The 26,777-nt window shown below is 40.6% G+C and overlaps 1 protein-coding gene across 1 annotated transcript in view; it reads right to left on the bottom strand.

Annotated features, from left to right (window-relative positions):
* POFUT2 (protein O-fucosyltransferase 2) overlaps nucleotides 1–26,777 on the bottom strand; it is an 80,698-nt gene that overhangs the window by 38,590 nt on the left and 15,331 nt on the right. Inside the window, exon 2 of the mRNA XM_029606153.1 lies at nucleotides 12,265–12,515. Within this exon, the coding sequence (XP_029462013.1) occupies nucleotides 12,265–12,515 (251 nt within the window). The remainder of the gene's footprint in view (nucleotides 1–12,264; nucleotides 12,516–26,777) is intronic.

Below are 26,777 nucleotides of genomic sequence, written 5' to 3'. Positions count from 1 at the left end.
GGTCACGTGATGTGATGAGCCGGAACAGACTTGTCTGACCTGGCTCTATATACCATCCTCTACTATCTACAAGAGATCTTGGGCATCTCTGTTTTCTAACCCTTGATTTCGGCACTGTGCAAACAGCTTATGTCGATAGACAAATACATGCAGAAATCTCCACATATTATTCCCCTAAAAGGAGGAAGAAGAGAGAAAGAAAAACCAACTGGTACTGCAGACAAGATGGCGGAGAATGTGAACAAACCCACTGAATACCCCGCCTCTGCATCAGATATCACAGCAGCAGTATTTGCTGCTTTGAACTGTTTCACCTCTCTATCAGACCAAATAGCAGGTCTACAATCCATGCTCAGAGAAATCGGGCTGAGACTGGATATGATGGAAGGCAGAATCTCCATCCTAGACAATGATACCAGGGCCCTAACTGCTAAAATAATTTCTCTATCGAAACTGGTGGAAAAGAAAGAGGAGAAGATAGAAGATTTAGAGAATAGATCCAGGCAAAACAACATTCGCTTAACAGGCATCCCAGAAACTTCAAAGATGGTAACCTGGTAAACTTTCTAGAAAAATGGCTGCCTGATGCACTCTCTCTCCCCGAGCTTACTGGAATACTGCAGATAGAACAAGCACATTGGCTGAGCATGAGAAGAGAAGGAGAGACCCGGCCACGTATCATTATTACAAAATTACTTAATTGGTCCCAAAAACAGAAAAACCTACAATCTCATCAAAAGACTCAAGATCTGGCATTTAAAGGAGGAGCGGTCAGGATTTTTCAAGACTACTCTCCTAAACTAGCGCTTCAACACAAGGAATTCAACCCAATCTGTTCTGCACTGGAGAAAAAGCAGATAAAATTTACTCTGCAATATCCCACGAAACTTAAGGTCTGGTACCAAAATAAAATGAATGTTTTTGACCAGCTGCAAGCTGCAAAGGACTTTCTGGCTTGCCTGTAATACTCTCTAACATAATACTTGCCGGAACCTGATGTCTATGCTGCCATAGTAACGCACCTTCTATTGAATCTTCTTACATTTAAGGAGTTTGCCATTTTTGTTTGTGTCTGCCTCACCTTTGCAATAAAGTTGGAGTTGACGCACCCGGTGAAGGAGGCGGGTCGAGAGAGTGCACATCGACCTCGTTGAGAAAGTATGTCACCATCATGGAGAACAACGTCCATCCATTTCCGGTCCAGCGAAGGCATTTGGGGAGGAATGAAGCTTTTGCATCTTCAACCCTGTATCAAAGGGTAAACACCTACGTTGACTACAGAGCCTGGATCCCCAGGGCTTTTCCTTGATCCAATCTAGCTATAATGGACACTTTGCATCAGATTCAGTGATAGACTGGTTTTTTATTCTATTGGTAGTTCACTGATTGTGTCCCTGTTGTTGTCACTGCCCTAGGGGCTGAATCCATGGCAGTGCCTAACACAAATTTTTAGGGTTTGGTATCCCTGGCCATATCACTTCTAAACTGTGATTTAAAAATCTTAACTAAAGTGCTAGCAGACTGTCTAGGATGCATAACTCCTTCCCTTATTTCACCTAACCAGGTAGGTTTTGTAAAGGGGAGAGCAGCCTGCTCCCATATAGTTAAAACTAATAATGGCCATGTCACTATGCTAACTAAGCGCATCCCTGCAGTAGCTATAGGGTTTCATCCAGAAAAAGCCTTTGATAGGTCTCCTGGCCTTATTTATTCTCAGTCTTGAATCGCTTCGGTTTCAAAGGCTCTTTTCTACAGTATCTCAATCTTTTATACCGTGCTCTATGTTCTCATATTATTGACAATAGCTATAAATCTGAAGGTTTTCAATTACACAGAGGAGTCCGATAGGACTGCCCTTTGTCCCCATTACTGTATATCTTGACCATTGATCCATTGCTATGAAAAACTGAAGAGGAAGATTCTATAAAAGGGTTTGGAGAGGACGGGTACAAATTCAAGATAGCAGCCTTCGCTGCTGACATCCTAGTCTTTCTTATGACACCACAGGACTCTTTGGAGAAGGTTCTTCAGATACAGTCTCATTTAGGGGACTTTGCAAGTTTAAAAATTAATAGGGACAAGTCAGAAGTATTGAACATTTTGGGCACCTTGCAGAACTCATGGGATGGGAATTTCCCGTTGAAATGGGTGTCTGGGTACATGAAAAATTTGGGGATCAGAATTTCAGGGGATATTAATCAAGTATACGAGGCAAACGTTAAGCCTTTTTGAAAAATTTGAGAGATTCTCGCCAGTGCTGGAGAGATCTTTCACTCTCTATCATGGATAGGATACAGCTTGTGAAAACGATAAAAGTACCTAAATGGTTATATGTTTTACAAATGCTATCCAACTGGTTGCATAAAAGAGATCTTCATGAGTTACATAAGGCTTTCCGGACTTTTAGTTGGAAAGGAAAGAGAGCACTGATTTCTCTGAAAATGTAAATGAGGTCTGTGGAGCGAGGAGGCCTGAAGTGTCCAAATATGCAATATTATAACTTAGCCTGCATGCTACAACATATTTTTGATGGGGTATTTGAAACTTTTAATTTCCTTTTCCTGCCCATCTTACACCACTGGTTGGGTCCAGTCTCTTTGAACTCTCTGATTCAAATATCTGGTTTGGACCTTCCAAGCTAAGGGACATTTGTTTATTTGGTTCTGTCTCTTGGCTTGGGCATATTTGTGTAAAACAATTGTACATAGAGATACACTCTCACCATTTCTTCCTATACGGGGTAACCCGCAGTTCTTACCAGGGATGTCCAACCCGATCTTTTGAGGCTGGTGCGAGAAAGGACTTAGATACTTGCATCAATGTTTCATGTTTCATGCTGACCCAGAGCATGATATTGAGCTTTCAGGACTACAATCCGAATTTCAGCTGTCTTCTAAAGAATTTTATGCGTACCTGCAAGTACATTATCTATCAGACCTCCTTAAACTTCACCTGAACTTCGGTAAGTTAGAACCTCTTGAAGAAGTATTAGTAGGAAGCAGAAACAATTCCCCAACATGTGCTAAATGTATGCACAGATTACTGTTTCTACCCACAGGAGAATACTCTTCTCTCTATCTTCAATAAGTGGGTGGGTGGGATGGCCTGAATTTAATTTGACACTGAAGGAATTTCATTCTTGCTTTTCTAAAATAAGTAAAATTACAGAAAATGTTAATTTAAGAGAAACTCAATACAGGTTTTTTCACCAATCTTATTGGGTGCCAGATAAGGCTTACAAAGCTAAACTTAGCTATTTTCCAACGCAGGAAATGTGGAGGGGATATAGGAACCTTCATACACAGTTTATGGAGCTGTTCCAAAATCTTCTACTTTTGAACACAGGTATGGTCTTTTATAAGTGCTTTGCTTAATGTGTCCTTATCACTAACTCCCAGTCTGGTTATTTGGTTGTTATTATGACCTTCCTCGCTCTGTATCCCAGGAGTGCAAAATGTTTATTGATAAAGTAATCCTATTAGCAAAGAAAACTATCCTTTCCATTTGGGTGTGGGAGGACTGCCCAACATTGCTGCTTTGAGAAAACAGGGTGTTTAAATTGCTCGCTTTTGAAATGATGACGGCCAAGGCAACCTCAGACTCCATAATAGAACAGCACTTCAAGATTTGGCGAGAATACATTGCATCACTTTCACCTTGTCTCCGGAACACAATTTTCAATTTATGAAGGAGCTTTACCTCGAATTCCAGTCATATTACTCCAAGTTGCCCTGCCCCCTGTTAAAACAGCTCTTGGTAAACTGTTCCTAAACCATGAATGTAATCCGTTCTTTAGCTATGTTTCCAACCTGCATGCCAACTTCCCTGGGCACATGCATTATATATTAGAACATAAGAACATGCCATACTGGGTCAGACCAAGGGTCCATCAAGCCCAGCATCCTGTTTCCAACAGTGGCCAATCCAGGCCCTAAGAACCTGGCAAGTACCCAAAAACTAAGTCTATTTCATGTTACCATTGCTAATGGCAGTGGCTATTCTCTAAGGGGTAGATTTTCAAATAGCGCGATTTGGCGTACTTTTGTTGGCGCATCAGGCGCATCAGGCGACAAAGGTAAGACCCCTTACCTTTGTCGGGGGATTTACGCCTCCTGGAGGGAGACGTAAATCCCCGCGTGCCAGCGGGCCGCTAGCGCGCCGAGACGCAACCTGGGGGCGGGTCTGGAGGGCGCGGCCACGCCCCCGGACCGCCCCGGGCCGTAACCACGCCCCCAGGCCCGCCCCCAAAACACTACGTCCCGCCCCGAAAACGCCGCGCGGATCGGGCCCGCCCCCTCGACACGCCCCCCTCGGAAAACCCCGGGACTTACGCGAGTCCCGGGGTCTGCGTGCGCCGGTAGGCCTATTGAACATAGGCGCACCGGCGCGCAGGGCCCTGCTTGCCTAAATCCGGGCGGATTTAGGCGAGCAGGGCTCTGAAAATCCGCCCCTAAGTGAACTTAATAGCAGGTAATGGACTTCTCCTCCAAGAACTTATCCAATCCTTTTTTAAACACAGCTATACTAACTGCACTAACCACATCCTCTGGCAACAAATTCCAGAGTTTAATTGCGCGTTGAGTAAAAAAGAACTTTCTCCAATTAGTTTTAAATGTGCCCCGTGCTAACTTCATGGAGTGCTCCCTAGTCTTTCTACTATCCGAAAGAGTAAATAACCGATTGACATCTACCCGTTCTAGACCTCTCATGATTTTAAACATCTCTATCATATCCCCCCTCAGCCATCTCTTCTCCAAGCTGAAAAGTCCTAACCTCTTTAGTCTTTCCTCATAGGGGAGCTGTTCCATTCCCCTTATCATTTTGGTAGCCCTTCTCTGTACCTTCTCCATCGCAATTATTTCTCCTTATTAACTGTTCTAAGTTACACTGTAAAAATAAGCAACCCCTGTCTTATTTACTGTTCAGTTTTTATGTGAACCGATGTGATATCTCGATCGAATGTCGGTACACAAAAACAAATAAATAAATAAATATTCAAGTTCTATATCCCCTCAGACCCTTCTCATAGGATCCCTGAGAGAAATAGGTGTAAAATGTTGTTCCCCTGGGGAGGGACTGGAACCCTATTTTACTCTGTCTTACTGATATTTGTAAAGGGATATATGTACCATTCATCACTCTCTTCTACACATAGAATACCTGGGAAGAGGGGGCTTAAAATATCAAAGAGAATTTATTTAACTGAGGTGTTATGTCTGTAATGGCTTACTACACTTTCTAAATCTCTATATTGTTCACTTTCGTAAATGTACCTGTGACTTTGTTTACAGAATTGTTCTGTATGAGCAGTTTTGTTTATGGTCTCTCTGATGGAATATTCAATAAATATGTTTAATATACCTCAAAAGAGCCAAATGCAGCTCATGAGATGCGGGTTGACGACCCCTGATCTAAGAAATCCCTGAAGCTATGTAATTGTGTAGCAATCTAGCCTCCACCCAATCTTTAATACTTAAGTCCTTGTTTTCTCGGATCACATCCAGCCCCTTCTTGAACCCTGCTATGCTGCTTGCTGTGAGTACATCTCGCAGCAGCAGATTCCTCAATGTAAGTACTCAATAACTAAAAAAATACTTTCCGGTGTTCGTCTTAAAACTGCTAACATACAATTTCTTTGGATGCTCCCGGTCTTAGTATTTTTGAACAGGGTAAAAAACTACTTGCTTATAGATCTCTATAATTTGCCCCCTTAGTCTTCTTTTTTCCAAGCTAAGAAGAGATAAGTTTCTCAGTTTTTCAATCAAATAAGAAATGTCTCAATTCTGTCACCATTCTGGCTGCCCTTCTCTGTTCCTTCTAGAGCTCTGCCACATCCATTTTGAGATGGAATGACCAGAACTTAATACAGTACTCCAGGTGTGATTGCACCAGAATTCTATATAGAAGCACAATATCATCCTCAGATTATCATCATCAATGCTTTTCCAAATTATCCCTAACATACAGTTAGCTTTTTGAATGCTGCTATACCCTATGCCAATGGTTTCAGTGTGCGAGCCACAGTAAAGCAAAAGTTGCTTACTTGTAACAGGTATTTTCTGAGGGCAGGAGGATATCAGTCCTCGCAGGTAAGTGATGTCATCCAACAGAGCCCAGGTTGGTATGGTAACTTAAAAGCTTCTACAGTTTTCAGCATACTCTACTGAACCTATGTGAGATGTTCTGTGTCACAGCCATCGGACAGGGCCCCCTTCAGTTTAGCATGAAGCTTTTATAAAGAGAAGTGAACCCCTATGGAAGACGGGTGGCTTCTGGGAGGACTAGTATCCTGCTGAACTCAGAGAAAACTTGTTACAGATAATAAACTTTTACTTTCTTTGAGAACAAGCAGGATATTCTGTCCTTACAGGTGGAGAATCCATAGCTAGAGGTTGCCTCTAAGAAAAAAATGGGACAAATACAAGAACCAGAACTGACCACTTAGCTTTTTTTTTTTTTTTTTTTAAATAAGGACAACCTTTAAATAATAAAAATAGGGGAGTGGACTTGGATTCTAAACCACAAAGAGATCTTACAAAGTTATATTGACCAACCAATTGTTGTATCAGGAATCTCTCTACCCTGTATTCTTCTGCTCTTCCTCTTGCTCTCAGTCGGTGATATCAATTCCAATCCTGGCCCTCCAACACAACTTTCACCCTATCTGTGCATACCAAACCATTACCTCTCCAATCTTATCTCTATTCCCCTCCTCCCTCCCTCTTCTCTTCTTTTCTCATGCTCCCTGTAAAATGCCCGCTCTATGTCTAACAAGCTTGCCTTCACTGATGACTTTTTTAAAATCTCTCATACATTTCCATCTTTTTGCCTTGACTGAGACTTGGTTTTCTCCTGAGGACTCTGCTTCATTTGCTGCTCTCTGTCATGAAGGCTATTTTTCCTTCTATACACCTCACACTGTAGGCCGTGATTTTGATATTGGATAGCTGCTCTCTCCCTCCTGAAGGTTTCAACCCCTTCTTCCACTTCAATCCCACTCTTTTTCTTCCTTTGAAGGTCACTCCATCTGCCTATACACCCAACTACCTCTCCAAGTAGCTATCATTTATTGACTCCCTGATAAAGCCTCCTCCTTCTCTCTGAATTGTTCCTGGCTTTCCTTCTTCTTTGAACCATCTTCCCATTCCCTTATTCCTTGGGACTTTAACCTCCATGCCGATGACCCCTCCGACTCTCATGCCTTAAAACTCCTTGCCATAACCCCTTCAGTTGATCTCCAATTCTGCACTATGGCCCCTTCTTCAAGCATGGCCACTGCTTGACGTAATCTTTTCTTCCAACTGCTGTCTCTCAGACTTCTCCACCTTAGTTCTTCTCTTCTCAGGCCATCAACTGATAACTTTCACATTAAACTATCCTCTCCCACAGCTTTATCCAGTCACCTCCAATACCTTCAGGAATCTTCAGGCTGTTGAAACCTGTATCCTCTCTCTATTATTGTCTCATCATTCCTTTCCTGCACTACATTGTCTGAGTCAGTTGATGAGGCAGTTTCTTCTTACAATATTATGCTTTCTTCTGCTTTAGACACTCTTGCACGAAACCCCAGCCTTGGCTCGCCTCCAGTATTCATGTCCTACATTCCTGTGCCCACTCTGCAGAATGTCTCTAGCTAAAAATCCCATGCAGTCTTCATACATTTCAAATTCATGCTGACCTCCTTCTCGTCTGCTACTGCACTTGCCAAGCAAGACTACTATGTTCATCCTACAACTCTCTTGCATTCAACCTTTGCCATCTCTTTGCCACACAATTCCTTCCTCAAACTATCTTCACTTACCACTCCACCTTTACTCTCTGTCCAGACTATGGCTGACTACTTCCATGTCAAGGTTCACAAAATTATTCTCACATTCTCAACCAGGTCACCTCAACTTCCCACTTCATTCTTCTACTCTTCCCATGGGCCATTCCACCTTCTCCTCCTTTCCTGAAATCACAGTGGAGAAAACGGTCCATCTTCTCTCCTCCTCCAAACGCACTACTACTTCCTCTGGCCCTATTCCCACCCAGTTCCTTAGCTCTATTTCTTCTGCAGTCATCCCGTCCATCTGTCACATCCTCCTTCTATCACTTTCCATTGCAACTGTTACACTGCTTTCATACATGATGCGATCACACCACTCCTCAAAAATCCCTTATTGAATTCTGGAGTTTAGTTTTGAGTCTTAAGGAATTTGATGATACTGTTTAAGCTTAACTCTGGATGCCACTATGTATTTGTTTGTAAGTATATTTTATTATTTATGTTATCTTGTTCCCTTTTTAGAGGGCATAGATAAAATGTATTAAATAAAGATACCTGTCTAGCATCCTATTTCCCTCCTCCCTTTTGCTTCCAAACTACTTGAACGTGCTATTCATCTCCACTGTCTTGACTTTCATCTCAAGCCATTCTTCATCTACTCCAGTCTGGTTTTTGTCCTCTACATTCCACAGAAACAGCCCTAGCCAAAGTATCCAATGACCTATTTATGGCTAAAACCAAAGGCTTTCTCAGTCCTTATCCTGCTTACTCAGATAGAATAAGGATATCTTATTGCCTGGCCGGACTATGCCAATTCACCCTTAGGAGTGTTTAGGATTGCCCTTAGCTCCAGGAAATGTATCTGGTGAAATCTTTCAAGAGGAGTCCAAAGGACCTCGGTGTGGAACATAAGGTGCATAATTAGAACAATTTTGGTACAAAGAAATCAGAAGTATATTCTCTTAGACAAATTTAATTGAACCAGCCAGCAGGACAGTCATTGATCTGCTGCGTGACGTAGATGCTATCTCTTAGATCCTGAGTGGCTTGCAGCCACTGGGATGACAGGGTCCATTGGGCTTGTCTCATGTGGAGATGTGTCAAGGATGTTAGATGTACTATTGATGCCATGAAGCACCTCTTCTGACCCATTTTTTTTATATCTTCCACTGCAGATATCAGGGTGATGATCCTTTCTTGTGGAAGAAATATCTTTTCTGAATCTAGATGAGCTCCTATGATTTCCAACTGAGGTGATGGGCTCAAGTGGGATTTGAAATAATTTATGACTAATGCTAGAAACTCCAGCACCTGGAGGATTTTGCTCATCGATTCTTTTGCACCTTCCTGAAAAGTGAACAAATGCACCCCTCATTTGCCACAACCACTGCTAGACATTTTGCAAATACTCTTTGTACTGATGCTAGGCTAAAGGACAGTACATGATTCTCGAGGTGGTGTTTCCCTATTAAAAATCTGAGATACTTCCTGTGGCTTGTTTATTTCTCTATGTGGATGTGAGAGTCCTTTAAATCCAATGAACATAGCTAGATATTAATTGAAGCAAGGAAATTAAGGTGCTCAGGGAAATCATTTTGAACTTTTCCCTCACAAGGAATTTGTTCAAGGTCCTTAGGTCTAAGATGAGATGGAATTCTCCTGTTTTCTTTGGGATCAAGAAGTACTTGGAATAAAATCCCCAACCTCTTTCCCTTGATGGAATGGATTAAACCACTTTGGTCTCCAAGAGGGAGGAGAGTTCCTTGAGGACTAGATCCTGATGCCGAGAGGTATAATGATAAGGTGGGGAATTTGGTAGGATTTTCAATAGCTGAAGTCTGTATCCATCTAACACTATACTTAAAACCCAGTTGTCAGAAGTTATACTGAATCAACAGTTTGCGAAAAACCTCAGCCTCCCCTCCACAAGTATGTTGTCATGAAAGGACACAGGGAAACTAGGAATGCTTTCCTGGAATCAGTCAAAAATCCAAACCAGATTTTGACTGGGAAGCTATCTGTGGTTTAAGAATCCTCTGAAATTTGGCTCAAAAGCGAAACCCCTGTTGTCATCAGGAATGAGGAGAAAAACACCTCTTCAGAGGATAGAGCTGTCTTACATGTGCTGGTCCATGAAAAGCTGATAGGATGCTATACAGAAAGCAAGCATAGCATTCGATAAATCTTTCTCCCAAGAAGTTCAAAGGTACATTGGTCTCTTCCTGGGGGCACTGACGAGTGATTCTTCAACCTCTTTGCCTTTTTGACAGTTGATTAACTGACTGATGAGACAGTTGTTGTTTGTGGAATCTGGGAGCCTTCCAGATCATTATATGTTATCTGCCTTCTTATTCATCTTTAGTTCTTGGGGTGTTAGATTATTGTAATGTTATATTGATAGAGATGCCAATTGCTGTGATCACAAAACTTTAACTTATTCAAAATAGTGTGGTAAGAGTAAAATGAGAGTGCTGCTCCATTATTAGTTTACTTCCATTGGTAACTAATGATGGAGAGAATAAAGTTTAAATTACTGACTGGTTTTTCACTGTTTGTGGAGTAATGGTCAAAGTACTTGTATGATAAGCTGGCATGGTATGTTCCAAGTCAGGCCTTGCGATTTTGCAGGGTATCCAATTGTCAACTTGAGTGGGACATGGATTTTGGTTGCAGCATTTTCGTAAAATAGCTTTTACTTGCATAGCTCCACAACTATAGAATATGTTACCAATTTCAAGTATGGTTGTAACTAAACTATCAAAAATTCCAGAAACATATTGGGGACGATTTTAAAAGTTAAGCGCGTGGGGTACATTTGTGCGCGCCACCTGGCGTGCACAAATGTACACCCGATTTTATAACATGCGCATGCTGCCGCGTGCATATTATAAAATCTCGAAGTTTGTAAAATAGCATATATGTGTGTACATGCTACTTGCGCACATACATGCTATTTTTATGTGCAAAACCCCTTTAAAAATTTACTCCTTAGGAGGGTTGAGAAACTGAAGGAATGCCAATAACTTAGCCCTGGGCTTATCTTCCTCCTATAAAGTAAATTAAATGGAATCTGAAATTTCTTTTACAAAATCAGTGACAGAGGTTTTCTGGAGGAGACTTCCTTATTTCCTGTGGAGGAGAACGATCTGAAGAGAGACCTATCGACTCCTCTTGATTAGTCTTCAGATCCATGTTGCTACCCCCCCCCCCCCCCCCGGAGTGCTCAGAATCTGAATCAACATCAAATGTTGGAAGAATCTGAATTTGTAATTGGCTAGCAGCCAATTTCGGTTGCAGCATTTTTGTAAAAGAGCCTTTACTTGCATAGCTCCACAACTCCTTTACTACTGGGTTCTAAATATCAATGCAGTTTTTCTCAACGGAGCTTTTTCCTCCAATGTACTAGATATTGACAATGCTGTAACTGGTCCTAATGTCGATGTCCTTCCAGGTATAGACATCAAGATGATACTTTCAGGTGCTGTAAGTTTCTAGGATTGATGAAACTTTGTCTATATCACTGTCAATGCTGGTGCTCTGACACTTGCAAGATGGCAACCCAGCGTTTCCTGGATCCTTCTCTCCAACTCCTCCTCAATTATTGCATGTTCATGCATTTCTGTTTTGGTATTTACTCAGAAAGAAGATTATAGTATGTATTTTGTTAAGATCTGAGGCGCTAAAACAATCTGCATTCTGACTTATCGCAGCAGTGCTGCATGCCAGGACTACAGTGGTCTTGATCTGAAAATATCAAATACTCAGTATTATGCAGGAATCGGGTGATGTCTTCAACATGATTCCTTTTTTTGAGGTCCTTCATCCTTCCTCAGATTTGCTAGAATTTGAAAACTCTGATGAGAGACATTGCAGTAGGAAATACTGTTATACCTCAGTCCCCCACCAAAATGCACTGGGGCAAAGCAATCTAAGGGATAGAGTTAAAAATCATGCTCAAACTTCTATCTGAAATGATAAACAGCTGGCAGCATCAGACTCCTCTCCTTTCTTCTTTGCACCTTACTTCAGGCACATATCTTTTGAATTCTTTCCTAATCTTGCTTTTTCCCCTAACTGAAACTCCTCTTGCCATGTGTCTGCTTTGATCTCTTTTTCCTGTCACTTCCCCCAATATCATACAACAGTCAGTCATTATTTAGATATCAACTGCAAAAGCAATTGTTGGGTGATCCACAAAAAAATAGGCAATTTCTACAGCAAAATAATAAGAGGAAATAAATGTAAACACTACTCTGTACTACTACACCAGCCACATAGGCAATCATTGGACACAAGATGGAGAATCATGTGGATAAATGTCTGGTGCTTTCAATCTCATTTGGTGTTGTTGAACATAATTTAATAATATTTAATATCTTTTTAATTTGATTTATGAATATTCCTGATACCAATATGCATGAACATTGAAAAGGACATGTAGAAAACTTAATTCTGAATTGCTTTTAAATTATTGTTTTTTTTTAAATAAGCATTACCTATAAGAAACTGCTCATACTCAACGACTGGGATGTTTTTGTTGAGGCTTTCAAGATCAAAGAATTCAGACCAGGCAATGCGGATCTGATGAATATCAGGACTCTGCCAATGATAGAGACGTCCCCATGGTGGCAGCACCAACACCCAATCTCCGCTCTTCAGCAAGGTCTTCAAAAGGGAGGCCACCCGAATGTAGACGTCTCGGCGTAGATTAAACCCTTCAGGGGGATTCACATCATACAAAAGGTATCTGAAAGGAAAGAAACCATATTGTTTAAAAAACTAGGGTTTTATATACTAAGCATTTTCTTATATACACAAAATGGAAGAAAATCTTTACTATACAGGCTGCTTAGATATTAGTAAAAATGTACAGTTAGTTGGCCTAAGGAATGTAAATTATCTTTTAATTGAGCCACCAACCTTCAGGTCAGGCAACGGTGAAAATTTAGACAAAACATTTTTCTAGATGTTATGGTTACACAGATGGTTAAATAGCCTATAAGATTCTCACAACATAACTTTTTCATAAAACTAAAGGCCAAGGAACGAAAGATCTTTGCTTCAATCCAAATGCAGAAGCCCTTGCTATGACAAAGGATGTGCAGACTTATGCAACCAAAATATGAGTTTTTTTATTCTTAATTGTTTTTGGAATATATTTCTGTAATTATTCTTCCATGATGAAAGTGTAAAAGATATTGTGTAGATTAATGAACAATTTTGATTTGTATTTTTTGACAGCAGAATTTGAAAAATACTCAAGGATGTGAAGACTTTTACAAGACACTGTAGATAAATAGCAGGATCTGTTCTGCAGATACTTTTAAGATCTATTTATTAAGAACTTAGGCTTAATCTAGAAATGAGATTTAAAGAGGCAAACATTTCAAAATGTTTTGATTCATCAATATCAATACTGCCATAGTACAATGATATAATTGTAAATATTTTAATGTTTTTATTTGATGTACTATTTTATTTATTTAAACAAACTATATTCTGCTGATCTGCAAATCTCAGGGACTACAAATAACATACAGAGTAGAGTACACCACAACGATAATAGTACATCTTAGCAAATAAGTAAAAACAAACAACACAATAAAATGATATAACAATATAGTAGGAATCTCAGGCAATCCCTGGTCAATGAGTAACCGAAGACAACATTAGCTTAAGCTAAAATGCAGCAAGTCATTCTCAGCTCTTATTTCATCTGGGAAGCTGTTTGAAGTGCCAGAGAAGCTATACTAAAAATTTGCTTTCAGGACACTGACAAATGAGCTTGCCTGAGAGAAAGAATTTAACAAATTCTGGGTAACTGACTAGAGACAATGAACTGGGCAATACCTGCGTATGTTACTATCAGGGTGATTTATCTTGGTGCTAATAAAATGTGCGCTGCTTTTCAGTAAACATTTTTAATGCCCAGATTCTTTTTATTTTTTAACTCCCAATGCAGTAAGCTAATGATATGCTAATGCATCGGGAGTTAAAGCGTAAAAAACTGTAAAATTTATTTATTTAGAAACTTTTATATACCGGCATTAGTGGGTACATCATACCGGTTCACATAATAACTGAAAGTTTGGAAAATACATTTCAACAGGGAGAAAAGTAACTGGGCAGGGGCACAAGTCAAATGCACATTGTAACTAGGGAAGAGGGTAGAAGCATCCCTGACAAGCTATCCAGGTAAGTGGTGGCAGCCACTACTGCCACTTAGACAGATAAATCAGAATTTATCAGAGTATCTGGTAGTGGGAAACAGCCACTAGATAGCCATATAACTACTGATTTATGCGCTCTATCTGCTGTGAGTTGCCACTACTTAGCTGGATAATTACTTAGTTGTTAGTTCTGCCATCCAAATTGGCAAACTTGGTGCCTCCTTGGGCAGCCATTTCAGAAATATATATTTCTTAGCAATACATATGCCCTTGACTACAAATGCAAAGTCAAATTTAGAGCACTGAACATTTTTTAGGTTGTATACCCAAAATACAGGGCGTTGGAAGCAATGGTAAACCCACATGAAAAACAGACATATGTTGCAAAACCGCTTCCCCATATTGCCCTACTGGCGTATAATTCCCAAAAATGATGACATAATGTAGTATTGGTCTGTGTGTATTTTACAAAAATCAACCCAATAGTATCACTGGTAAAGCTATCAACATTTACTGGTCAATGCCAAGTATTGTATGTAGGCCTCTCACTCACAGGGTCTGCATAGTGTAACAGACTCCTAATTAGGTACAAGGCCACCTTACTTTAATTATAATATTTTTGTTGGAATTTTTCATTTTTTTGCACATTAAAACTGCCCCATATCAGTCCTTCAATAGTCCTCTTAATTTTCATATACTATACTCCAAAGGTACGGGAGAAACAATAACTACTTATCTCGCCAATTTTGGTTAGTCACCCGACACGCGCGTGTTTCGAACCATCGGTTCTGCTTCAGGGGAATTTTCTTCCGTATCCAGTCTCAGAGACGAACTTCTGAGCTTCCATTCCGCGAATTTGGGACTTCCAGCTCTCTTTTCTTGGCTCAATTACCACAATTTTAAATATTGCCGCGGCTCCCTTACGCCGCGTCCATCTTTGAAAGGCACACCGACTCGAGTGATCCTATTATAGCCTAGACCGGAACCTACGTCATCCCAGACAGTTTCCTTTCACGTCCGGTCTTCTCATTTGCTTTCTTGTTTACGATATACAGACACCGCGAAAGTCACGGCTGTTATCATTCTGTATAATTACCACGGTATTAAGAAGCAAAACACCATGTTCTTTCTCATATTCTTTTTTTATTTTTTATTTGTATTCGCTGCTATTGTTATCTCGACCAAGCGGCGTTCTCTGTCACGTCCGCTTCAATATCACTAGGCACTTAATCACATGATCTACATCCCGTCCACTTCAGCGTCCCTAGCAACTTGATCATTTGATCTCCATCACGTCTGTTTCAGCGTCGCTGACAACTTACTCACATCATCTTCTAAACGTGCATTAACAAATTCTTCATCCATTCAAGCGTCATCAAAAAATTAATTTAATTTAATTTTTTGATGACGCTTGAATGGATGAAGAATTTGTTAATGCACGTTTAGAAGATGATGTGAGTAAGTTGTCAGCGACGCTGAAACAGACGTGATGGAGATGACGCTTGAATGGATGAAGAATTTGTTAATGCACGTTTAGAAGATGATGTGAGTAAGTTGTCAGCGACGCTGAAACAGACGTGATGGAGATCAAATGATCAAGTTGCTAGGGACGCTGAAGTGGACGGGATGTAGATCATGTGATTAAGTGCCTAGTGATATTGAAGCGGACGTGACAGAGAACGCCGCTTGGTCGAGATAACAATAGCAGCGAATACAAATAAAAATAAAAAAAGAATATGAGAAAGAACATGGTGTTTTGCTTCTTAATACCGTGGTAATTATACAGAATGATAACAGCCGTGACTTTCGCGGTGTCTGTATATCGTAAACAAGAAAAGCAAATGAGAAGACCGGACGTGAAAGGAAACTGTCTGGGATGACGTAGGTTCCGGTCTAGGCTATAATAGGATCACTCGAGTCGGTGTGCCTTTCAAAGATGGACGCGGCGTAAGGGAGCCGCGGCAATATTTAAAATTGTGGTAATTGAGCCAAGAAAAGAGAGCTGGAAGTCCCAAATTCGCGGAATGGAAGCTCAGAAGTTCGTCTCTGAGACTGGATACGGAAGAAAATTCCCCTGAAGCAGAACCGATGGTTCGAAACACGCGCGTGTCGGGTGACTAACCAAAATTGGCGAGATAAGTAGTTATTGTTTCTCCCGTACCTTTGGAGTATAGTATATGAAAATTAAGAGGACTATTGAAGGACTGATATGGGGCAGTTTTAATGTGCAAAAAAATGAAAAATTCCAACAAAAATATTATAATTAAAGTAAGGTGGCCTTGTACCTAATTAGGAGTCTGTTACACTATGCAGACCCTGTGAGTGAGAGGCCTACATACAATACTTGGCATTGACCAGTAAATGTTGATAGCTTTACCAGTGATACTATTGGGTTGATTTTTGTGGGACACATTGAAGGTACACTGGAGTACAGTTGTAAACGGGTAGAAGGCTGTGTGTATTTTATACATGAAATAGTTCACAAACCCATTTGAAATGCTCTAAGAGGAGAAGTTACAATCCTGTTAAGAATGCATAATTGTTGTTCCCTCAGATATAGAAATAATAGATTTAAGTGTAATCTCCTCCTACAGATTCCATATACTTGAGCAAGATCCACCCCTTCAGCACTGCTGGCTAACCACTCCACTAGCAAGTATCAGTTTACCTAGTAACATAGTTTGTGTCATCAGATAAGAACCAGTTGGCCCATCCAGTTTGCCTAGTTGCCCCTTATGTGCATTATTCTAGGATATCTCCCAACTTTGCACTGTACAAGTTTGATTGCTTAGACAGCTTACTAGCTCTGGTCATGACCCTTTCTTGCTCTTGTTCTTTCCTACTGAGCTATGTACTCCTCAGCTTAGCTTTCAATCATACAGCCTTGACCACCTGAAGATTCTGCTTCTTATCTTCATTCCCTTAGCTGAGAAGCATAACCAAGACAACTTGCTGCCCATGCTGGGTAACCTGCCACTTCCCTTCAATGCTATCAGAGAATATACTAAAGCCTTGCTTTTGTTGCATGTTGGTCAAATGTGCTTCTTTTCTGGGGTGATTGATACAGCTATACTGCATACTTGTTAACTGGATTTGTCTATTCTCCTTTTTGATCTTCTACTGACTTGTGGTTTTATTGCCCACACCACACAGATTTTCACACCTTTCTTTGGCTGGTGCAAGTATTATATCGTTAGTAAATTGTCTCATCTGTGATTAAGCGATAAGTCGTTTGCAAGAAGCACTCATCAGCCTGAAGTAGACTAAATGTGATCTCAGCCCATTCCATCTAGAAGTAGATTTTGAGTTGATGACATTGAAATGGGCTAAAGGCAAGCAATCTATCCATTTGAGCATATTAAAATAAGGTTCAATGAAAAGTTTATTCATGGCTCTTTTAAGGAAGACGAGACTGGAGAATAAGCATGTGGGTGTGTGTATGCTGTACTTTCTGTGCCTGGCTCCATTTCGCAGTGGTTAGAAAACACAGCAGCAAACCTTAGGTCCATTCTTCCATCCGCCTTGCACTGTGTGACCTACTACTTAGTCTTAGATAATGAAATCCCTGGAACAGAACTATTGTAAAATGCAAATTATCTTGTACAGTACCTTGTATTGGTACTACATAAATATTATTGTGACCTATACAAAATGGAAACAAGCACACAATAAGAATGTATACTACTTTTCTCAGTTAACAAAATAATTCTTTCCAAAAGAGAAAACAACATGCACTGCTTAGCCAGATGCTCTGCAAAAGAGGCCCTACAGAGCAGTGAGTTATTAGGACAGAAATAATGCCTCTGGTACTATATGTATAGAGAGATTTCTGGCAACGACCAAAAGCCTACCAACAACTCTGCAGTGCACAAAGGAACTGAAAGCCACAATCAAACAATTCACCATCTAAAAGAAAGGATACTATTATGGTAATTGAAGGAATATTTTGTTTCTCAATATTCACCCAATATGTCTCAAGCCTCATATGTCTACTGCCAACTGGGGCATACATGATGAATTCATTAAAATGGCTAGGAGAAAGTCAATCAATCAAAGATTTCTTAGCAGTTCTGGTATTCAAAATGTCACCATCCAAAAGTAAATATTCTAAAAAGCTGGGATGTCTCTCTGACATACACAAAGGCAGAGCAACAGCTAGATATCACTGCAGCAAGAACATATATTTATGAGGGGGGAGGGGCAGGTGTCCAAGATGGTAAATGCAAGGCTGTGATTTCCATGACTCAAGATCTCTGCCCTATCAATGGTGAAATGGAAAGGGAAACTAAGGGTTTCCCTGTTGAACTTGTAGCTGTACTAACTACAGAGTCTATAGATACTCTCCTTGTGAGGGCTCCCTTACCAGAAATCCCCAGTAAGTTATCCTTGGAAGGCCAGTTATGCAATGGAGTTGCCACTCTCAGCCTGGACCTGGAGATCTCTTTGACCCCAGAGGAATGGGTCCCCTCTTCAATACTGAGATGCAGGGAGCTCTTTATCAGCAGCAGAAGTGAGGCGCGAGGATGTCAGATGCTGACTGGGAACACAGCATGAGGAAGTTGCTGCTGCCGACTAGTTTAGTAGGATATTGCGGCTAGCCAGAGAATCTAGAGAACTGCAAGAAGGCAAAGTTTTGAGTCCGATCAACCTGACAAAAATTTCTCAACAGACTACTCCCTCAACCAGTCCTTTCTTTGCATTGGCTCTGGAAAAACCTACAGTTATTATGCTTGGGGGGGGGGATCTGGGAAGCTTTGGCTAAGGTTGAAAAATCTATGTCATCTCAGTTTTAATTGTTTCTTCAAGTAAAAGATATTCCAGGTAAAGTTGAAGAACTGGAAACTGGGATGAGGGAACACAAGAAATCTTTGGATAATGTAGAATCTACTTTGGGGAGGACACCGGAGCATGTTCAGATCTATCTAAGGATAATATTCGAATTTATAGCAGGCTTGAAAATATTAGGATTAGGAATAGAACTTTAGGTTTTGTAAATTTTCCAAAAAATATCATCATCCCCTCCACTGTAACTGCTTAAATGCTATTTTATTGAGATGTTGAAGATACCTGAAAATGCTAGCCTTCCTATTGCTAAGGTTTATTATAGTCCTCCTTTTCTCAATAAAAAATCTCAGAATGAAGCTTCCTTACTCTCATTTGATTTTCTGGATGTTACTTCTATATTGGAAAAAGAAGAAACAGAAGCTATCAGTGTTCCAATGCAGATAGTGAATTTTGTCCTTGAGTCTGACAGAAACTGGGTATTGAAAAATCTTTTTACCATAAAAACGAGCTTTTCCTAAATTCTATTATTCTTATATTTCCCGATGTAGTTAGAATAACACAACAGAAAAGAAAGCAATTCCTTGCAATACACCTGCAAGCATTGCAACTTGGCAGTAAATTCTGTTTAAATTATTCCTGATAATGTGTAATCCAGCTATTTATTTATTTACAAGTTTTTATATACAGTCATTCGGTGGGTTCCATAACGGTTTACAACATTTGCATAAAACATCTAATACAGTTTCAATTCCTAAAATCATACATAGAAGTATTATAATAAAAGAAAAAGAAGTAAAATATATAAAAGTATTAATAGCACAAAAATGAAATATGAGCAAGAGTTAATATCAGAAATAAAAAATAAAAGGTCAAAAAATTAAAAAACAATTCAATGATGAAAGGAATCTGTAATCTTTTTTGCTGATGGTATATTTCTTGCGAGTGAATGCCATCCTGAACAACCAAGTTTTTATCTCCTTTTTAAGTTTTGGTGTAAGCGAGTTTCAGTAGGTAGCTAGTCTTCTTAAGTCTTTTTTGACATCCAGCTTACTGCCTTTCTTAGTTCTAGGATTGTGTGTCGAGTTGAAATTAAAGTTTTACTTCCCCTTCTTAATATGGCCTCTATGTGACATGGATCCCTTATGCAGAAGGCTAAGGTTTGCCTTAGTCATTTTCTTTATGTAGTTATTTGTTTCTTTTTGCCTTATTGGATATTCCCTCTATTTTGTGGAGTGGTTTAAGTGGCAAAACTAATTTTGCCTAATGGAACAGTTATCTTACTAATATTTCCTTGTTACTGTTTTCTTATGGAACATGGTTTTTTTTGTTTTGTATGAAGGGCAATTAATAAAGAATAATAAAATAAATAGGAATAGGGCAGGGGTTGGGGAGATGGGTGACTGTTAGGGGTGGGTATGTAGTATCTGCTAAGTGTATGGTGTGCAACAGGAATGCAGGGAGATATCCCATGTTTTACCACTGAAAGCACCTAACATAAATCATAATAGCCAAGACGTATGGAGACAAGTATGCTGACAGGCCAAAACACTGTCACAGCTCAAGAAAAGAAACTTTGCCTAGATGAGAACTTTAAACCTAGAGTACCTGAATGTAATCCACTTTGAAGTGCTGAAAAAAAGTGCAAAAAGCAGAATATAAATTAAAATAAATAAATCAACAAACCAAACTGAAGGATATTTATCAAAATCTGCCTGTTTGTAACAGCCTGTGTAAATAAAACCAAGGCAGAGGGACAATGCAGCAACTTAAGCTCATAAACTGAAGTCCAGAGGTCAGAAGGGCCCCCATCCTTGGATAAAGGGGAAGCATTCTGAAATGGAGAAAATGCTGACTCTAGCAAACAGCCTTGGTCCAAGATGTGGCAGGATTCTCCCCGCCCCCCCCCCCAAAGAAATGGGGAGGGGGAAAAAAGACTTGTAATGCAGCAAAGACCTTCCACCCACTGCATGATTTTGCACAAGCTTATGCATATTTATCAGCTGGAAAGTATAAGACAGGGGGAGCAAATAGGGGAATGAACCGGAAGCAGCCCAGCATCCCCTGCTATTTATTTATTTATTTATGGTTTTTATATACCGGAAGTTCCTGTATAATATACATATCACTCCGGTTCACAGATAACAGAGATAACTATCGCCGGGATGGCGGTTTACATGGAACATATCGAACAGTTAATCTATTATAAAGTAGAATACAAACTAAGATCTACTAAGAACACATAAATAAAGCAAATAAACATTACAAAATTGCTGTGGGATAGGAGGGTTGTTGTTCTTCCTGCTCTTAGCTCTCTGGGAAAGCTTGTAGGAAGAGCCAAGTCTTGAGTTTCACTTTAAACGTGGAATAGCACGGCTCAAGGCGGAGGTCTGGTGGTAGTGAGTTCCAGAGCGAAGGGCCCGCTGTGGATAGTGCGTGTTTCCTCAGGGAGGATTTTGCTGGTTGGGTGATCATTCTGTTCTGATATGCCCTTCTGGTTGGCTTTTTAGAAGTGTGTAGTTGGAGCTGGAAGGTTAAGTTGAGTGGAGAGATGCTATGTAGGGCCTTATGAATCATCATGCTGGTTTTGAACTGTATCCTGTATTTAATGGGGAGCCAGTGGAGATGCTGGAGGATCGGGGTGATATGGTCCCTTTTTTTGGCGTTGGTGAGAATTCTTGCTGTGGCATTCAAGACCATCTGGAGGGGTTTGGTGGTGCAGGCGGGAAGGCCCAGCAGGAGTGAATTGCAGTAGTCCAATTTCAGGAGAATGATGGCCTGGAGTACTGTGCGGAAATCCCCGTAGAGGAGGAGTGGCTTTAGTTTCTTTAAAACTTGTAATTTAAAGAAGCATTCTTTTGTGGTGTTATTTACGAATTTGTTGAGGCTGAGTCTGTTGTCTAGGAGTACACCCAGATCTCTGACTTGAGGTGAGGTGGTATATCCTGAGGTGTCTAGAGGATTGCAGGCGGTGGTTGGGGCAGATTGTTCCGGTGCTATTATAAGAATTTCCGTTTTGTTTGTGTTTAGAACTAAGTTGAGACTGGCTAGTAGATCGTTGATGGTTGAGAGGCATTTATTCCAGTAATCCATGGTTTTGTGGATAGTATCCGTTATAGGGATGAGTATTTGTATGTCATCCGCGTATAGAAAATGGATTAGATTGAGGTTAGTAAGTAGATGACAGAGTGGGAGGAGATAAATGTTGAAGAGGGTGGGGGAGAGTGAGGATCCTTGTGGTACCCCCATTTTGGATTGAATGGGGTGAGACTCCTTGTTGTTTATCTTGACTTTGTATGTTCTGTTCTCAAGGAAGGATTTAAACCAGTTGAAAGCTGCTCCTGTTATGCCGATGTCTGTTAGCCGTTGTAGTAGGCTAGAGTGGTTCACGGTGTCGAACGCTGAGGAGAGATCCAGAAGTGCGAGGAGGCAAGGTTGGCCTTTTTCCAGATTGAAGATAATGTTGTCCGATAGTGTGGCTAGCAGAGATTCGGTGTTCTTTGTCTTCCGGAATCCAAATTGGTTAGTGGTGAGGATATTGTTGTCATCAAGGAATTCTGAGAGTTGTCTGTTGACCACTTTCTCCATAATTTTAGCTAACATAGGAAGGTTTGCTATAGGTCTGTAGTTAGCAGGATCCGAAGTGGGAAGGTTGGGTTTTTTGAGGAGAGGTTTGAGCATTGCCAACTTGAGTTGGTCGGGAACTTGGCCTTGGGCAAGGGAACAGTTAATGATGTCTGCAACTGGCTTGGCAATGATGTCGGGGATTGAACTCAGCAGGTTTGATGGAATATGATCTAGTGGGTGAGAGGATGGTTTTATCTTCTTAAGGATGTTTGCTATTTCTAAGGTGGACGTGGGTTCAAGAGTTTCGAGTGCTGCTGTGTATGTGTTGGGTTGAGGAATTTGTGGGCTGTGGTTGCTTGCGTAGCTTGTGTGCAGAGATGGCCCTTTGAGAGGGGCTACGAGTGAGGTGATTTTGTTGTCAAAGAATTCGGCTAGTTCATTAGCTTTTTTAAGAGCTTGGTCATCTGGGATGCTAGGTCCAGGAGGTTTGGTGAGTGCTGAGACATAAGAGAAGAGGGCTCTTGAATCGAATGAGAAGTGGTGTATCTTTTTGGAGAAGAATTCTTTCTTGGTTTTGTTGATTTCGTTTCTATATGAATTGAGGCATGCTTTGTAGGTGAGGAGGGTTGTTGCAGATGGGCTTTTTCGCCATTGGTTTTCCTTGCATCTGAGCTCGTGTTTAAGTGACTTCAGCTCTGTGGTGAACCATGGTTTCCTGTTGTCTTTGTCCGGATTGATAGATTTTGTTGTCAAGGGACACACTTGATCTGCTATCTTGTTAGTTATGTTAATCCATGAAGATGTTGCTGAGTTGGCGTCAGCGAGGTCCAGATTCATAAGTTCCTTGGTTAGGTGTTTACTGAGGTGATCTCCTGAGCACTGTTTCCTTACTGATATGGTGATATTTTGATTTGTTTGGGGAGGAGATTTAAAGATCTCTAACATTGATAAGATGATACGGTGGTCGGTCCACGGTACCGCAAGGCAGGTTGGGGTGGTGTGGGATGAGAGTCCTTCGTTTATAAAGATAAGGTCTAAAGTATGACCAGCTTTGTGGGTGGGTTCTTTCACAATTTGTCTGAAGCCCATATGGTTGAGGGAGAAGAGAAGAGTTTTGCAGTTGGAGGAATGAGGTTGTACATCCACGTGGAGGTTGAAATCTCTATCAAGGAGGGAGAAGAGTGGGTGTGGCCAGGAGACGGAAGAGAGGAGACTACCTGCTTAGGATTGACGGTGGCGCGCAGTCTGAGCCAGTGAGGAACCGAGAGCAGCCCAGCAGCTCTGCCAGTACCAGACCAGGAAGCAAGCCTCTTCCCCTGCCCACATTCTCCAGATCTCCAGCCAGAGTCTGCTTCAAAGGTAAACAGGGAAATCGCCTGAAGTTGGGACCAGGGGTAAGTAAGTGAGCCATAAGTAATTAATATTTTAGGCAGGCTAAGGTTTATGGCATGTTTGAAACCACCCATGGTACAGAACTTTCTTTAGGGTAAACTGGTGCTTAGTGGCAGGATGTTAGAGACTGAAATTGTCACCTTTTAAATGCTAAATCTTGCCAAATCTGACAAATAAAAGCCTAATTCTGAGGAGAACACATTAGGGCAGATTTTTAAAAAGTACGCGATCGCGTACTTTTGTTCACGCATCCGGTGCAAACAAAAGTACGCCGGATTTTAAAAGATATGCTGTAGCCACGGTTATCTTTTAAAATCCGGGGTCGGCAAGTGCAAGGCTGCGCAAAATCGGCAGCCTGCGCACGCCGAGCCACACAGCCTGCCTCCGTTCCCTCCGAGGCCGCTCCGAAATCGGAGTGGTCTCTGAGGAAACTTTTTTTTGTCCTCCCCAGCCCTAACTAAATCCCCCTCCCCTACCTTATTTTGTTGAGTTACGCCTGCCTCTGCCCCCCAAGCAAAGCCCCGGGACTTACGCGTGTCCCGAGGCTTTGCGCGCGCCGGCGGCCTATGCAAAATAGGCGCGCAGGGCTTTTAAAATCTACCCCATTGTCTTTTCCTGAACTTAGGATCGTGAAGTCAAATGAGAGGGGAACTGGAAATGTCCTGTAGTAGACAGAACCCTGTACCCCTAAACTTAATTACAGTCGCAATTGTGTACCATATATTTATTGTATGTCTTATATCCAATAAAACAGAATTTCCATAAATAGGAAAAGGGCATTAGAGTGAAAAAGAGAGGCAGGATGATTTGGAGTGATACACACTAGCATAGGCAGATTGTGTTAGCCTGCCTCCCTCAAAAAGCATCACATGACCGGTAGGCACGGAGGTCCGATCTATCCTCTTTGTGCTCATCTCCCACTGCACAGCACCAAACACTTTTGTTTCACTACACTTACTCCCCTATATGCTTGCATCCATCCATCCACTTCATTCTTGTCTTGAACAATTTAGTTTATATCTTTAAGCACTTAATAGCCATTTAAACAGTAATAACAGTCCCTCACGGCCTCAATGTGGTGCAGCTCTAAATAAGAATGCAGGCATTATATGCCTTTTCCAATAAATCAGTTGAAGCTATTCATGGTATGATACTTCTCATCCTCTTTTGACTAAGATCAAATGTAAGGTCTAAGCCATGAGCTGAGGAATATCTCTTCTCAGCCTTTTGGCTAAGGTTCAGAATCTTTACAATATAGGGGCTGATGCTCTGCAATCCAAATCCACTAGGAACACTATGAGGCCAATAGTCAAAAACCTGAAAGACTGATAATTTATCCAGCTAACATTAGCTGGATAAGTTATCCAGCTGACTTTGGTTGCTTAACTTTAAACCTAACCAGCCATCTTTTGAATATTGCTAGTTAGGTTTAAAGTTATCTGGCTATAGGTTGAATAACTTTAGTCTTAACCAGCTATATTCAAAAGATCATAGCCATTTAGGTGGTGATGGCCTTCAAAAATTATATGGAGCACAGGCCTGGGGGCCCAAATCCCAGCCTCCAATTTGATGTTAAAAAAGTTGCCGTGCCAGGCTAAGCCCTGCTCCCATCCAAACACCTCAAGTTTTGTTTTTTTTTGTTTTTTTTTTTTTAAGTGAAAGCATAATAGGCTGGCATAAGATTCCCTCTCCCCAGTTAGGCAAAGCCTTTAATCAGTGCTTCCACATTTCCCTCTCTGTCCCCCTCATTCCAATCTTAACCCTCCCACCCACTCAGTACCTAAGTGAACTCGTCTGTACCAGGATCATGGAAACACAGCAATTCCAGCTGCTGGAAACATAATTTATTTATTTATAACTTTTCTATACCGAAGTTCAAATAACAGAGTTACTTATCACTACGGTTTACATTTCAACCATAAAAACAGACAGTAAAAATAATTGTTTTACAATGAACAAGGAGGAAATAAACTTGGATACAACTTTAAGCAAGGGGAAAAGCTACGTATCAAACTAGTAAGCTGAATAACTTACTGAATAACTTACTGAATAACTTGCTCCACGACACAGCTAGAGTTAGCCAATAAACTTATTTGGCTAATTTTTAAAAAAGTTAGCAGGATATGTTTCTGGGGTAACTGTTCTCTACCCCGGAATGCCCCCAGAACACTCATTACTTATTTGACTAATTTTTAGTCAGATAATTATTTATCCAGCTAAAAGTTAGCCAGAGAAGTACAGAGGATATTAAAAACTTGTGACTTATCCAGCTAAATGCTTTTGAATACTGGCTTCTATTACGTTAGGGCCACTGCCAAAGCAGGAGGATAAAACCTGTTCTTAAAAAAAAAAAAAAAATTTGAAAATACCAGAGTTCTGTCTAACTAGATATCTTAGATGGGGCTTTGATCATGGAATTTGTTTTTTTCCTAGTGTTATTAGAAATGTAACTGCTATTGATACCCTTCATCACAATATTTTATTATTAAGATTGAGATCTTTGAGTATTTCTTCCACTCTTCATTCATGGTTTGCATCTTTTTGTGGGATCGTTATTACAGTATTCCTATGGGGAATGCTACATCTTCTCTGTTTCCTTTAAATACTGGTGGTTCCTTAAAGCTCAGCTCTCTGTTATTGTATGTAATATTTACATTTTTCACATTTACAAAGTCTTGGCTAATTTGGGAGTTGGTTTTAGATTGTATGTGGACTATATTCTTTACCCATCAAAACTACAGTTTCTGATGCTTTGGTGAGAGTCTCCTATTGCCTTCATGTGACAAAATTGGATGACTTCTAATTGTCTTGCTTTGAATCTGAAGAAAACCAAAATTCTGCATTCAGCATGTTGACCTGGAACTAACATTCTTGCCAGTTTATTATTCAATGGGACAGCTATTGCCATGTCTTTCCAAGTTCTTTAATGATACCCATTTTAGGACTATTTTGCAATCTTTAGACATTTCATATCTGGATTACTGTAATGCCTTTTATCTTGGCCTGCCTTGCAATAGCAAAGCCTTGCAAATAGTACAGAATGTAGCAGCCAGGATCATTTAACTCCTCTTTTATCTGCTTTACACTGACTTTACATT

The sequence above is a fragment of the Rhinatrema bivittatum genome, chromosome 6 (genome assembly GCF_901001135.1).
Source record: "Rhinatrema bivittatum chromosome 6, aRhiBiv1.1, whole genome shotgun sequence".
Classification (NCBI taxonomy): domain Eukaryota; kingdom Metazoa; phylum Chordata; class Amphibia; order Gymnophiona; family Rhinatrematidae; genus Rhinatrema; species Rhinatrema bivittatum.
This window is presented reverse-complemented; position numbering and strand designations above follow the sequence as displayed.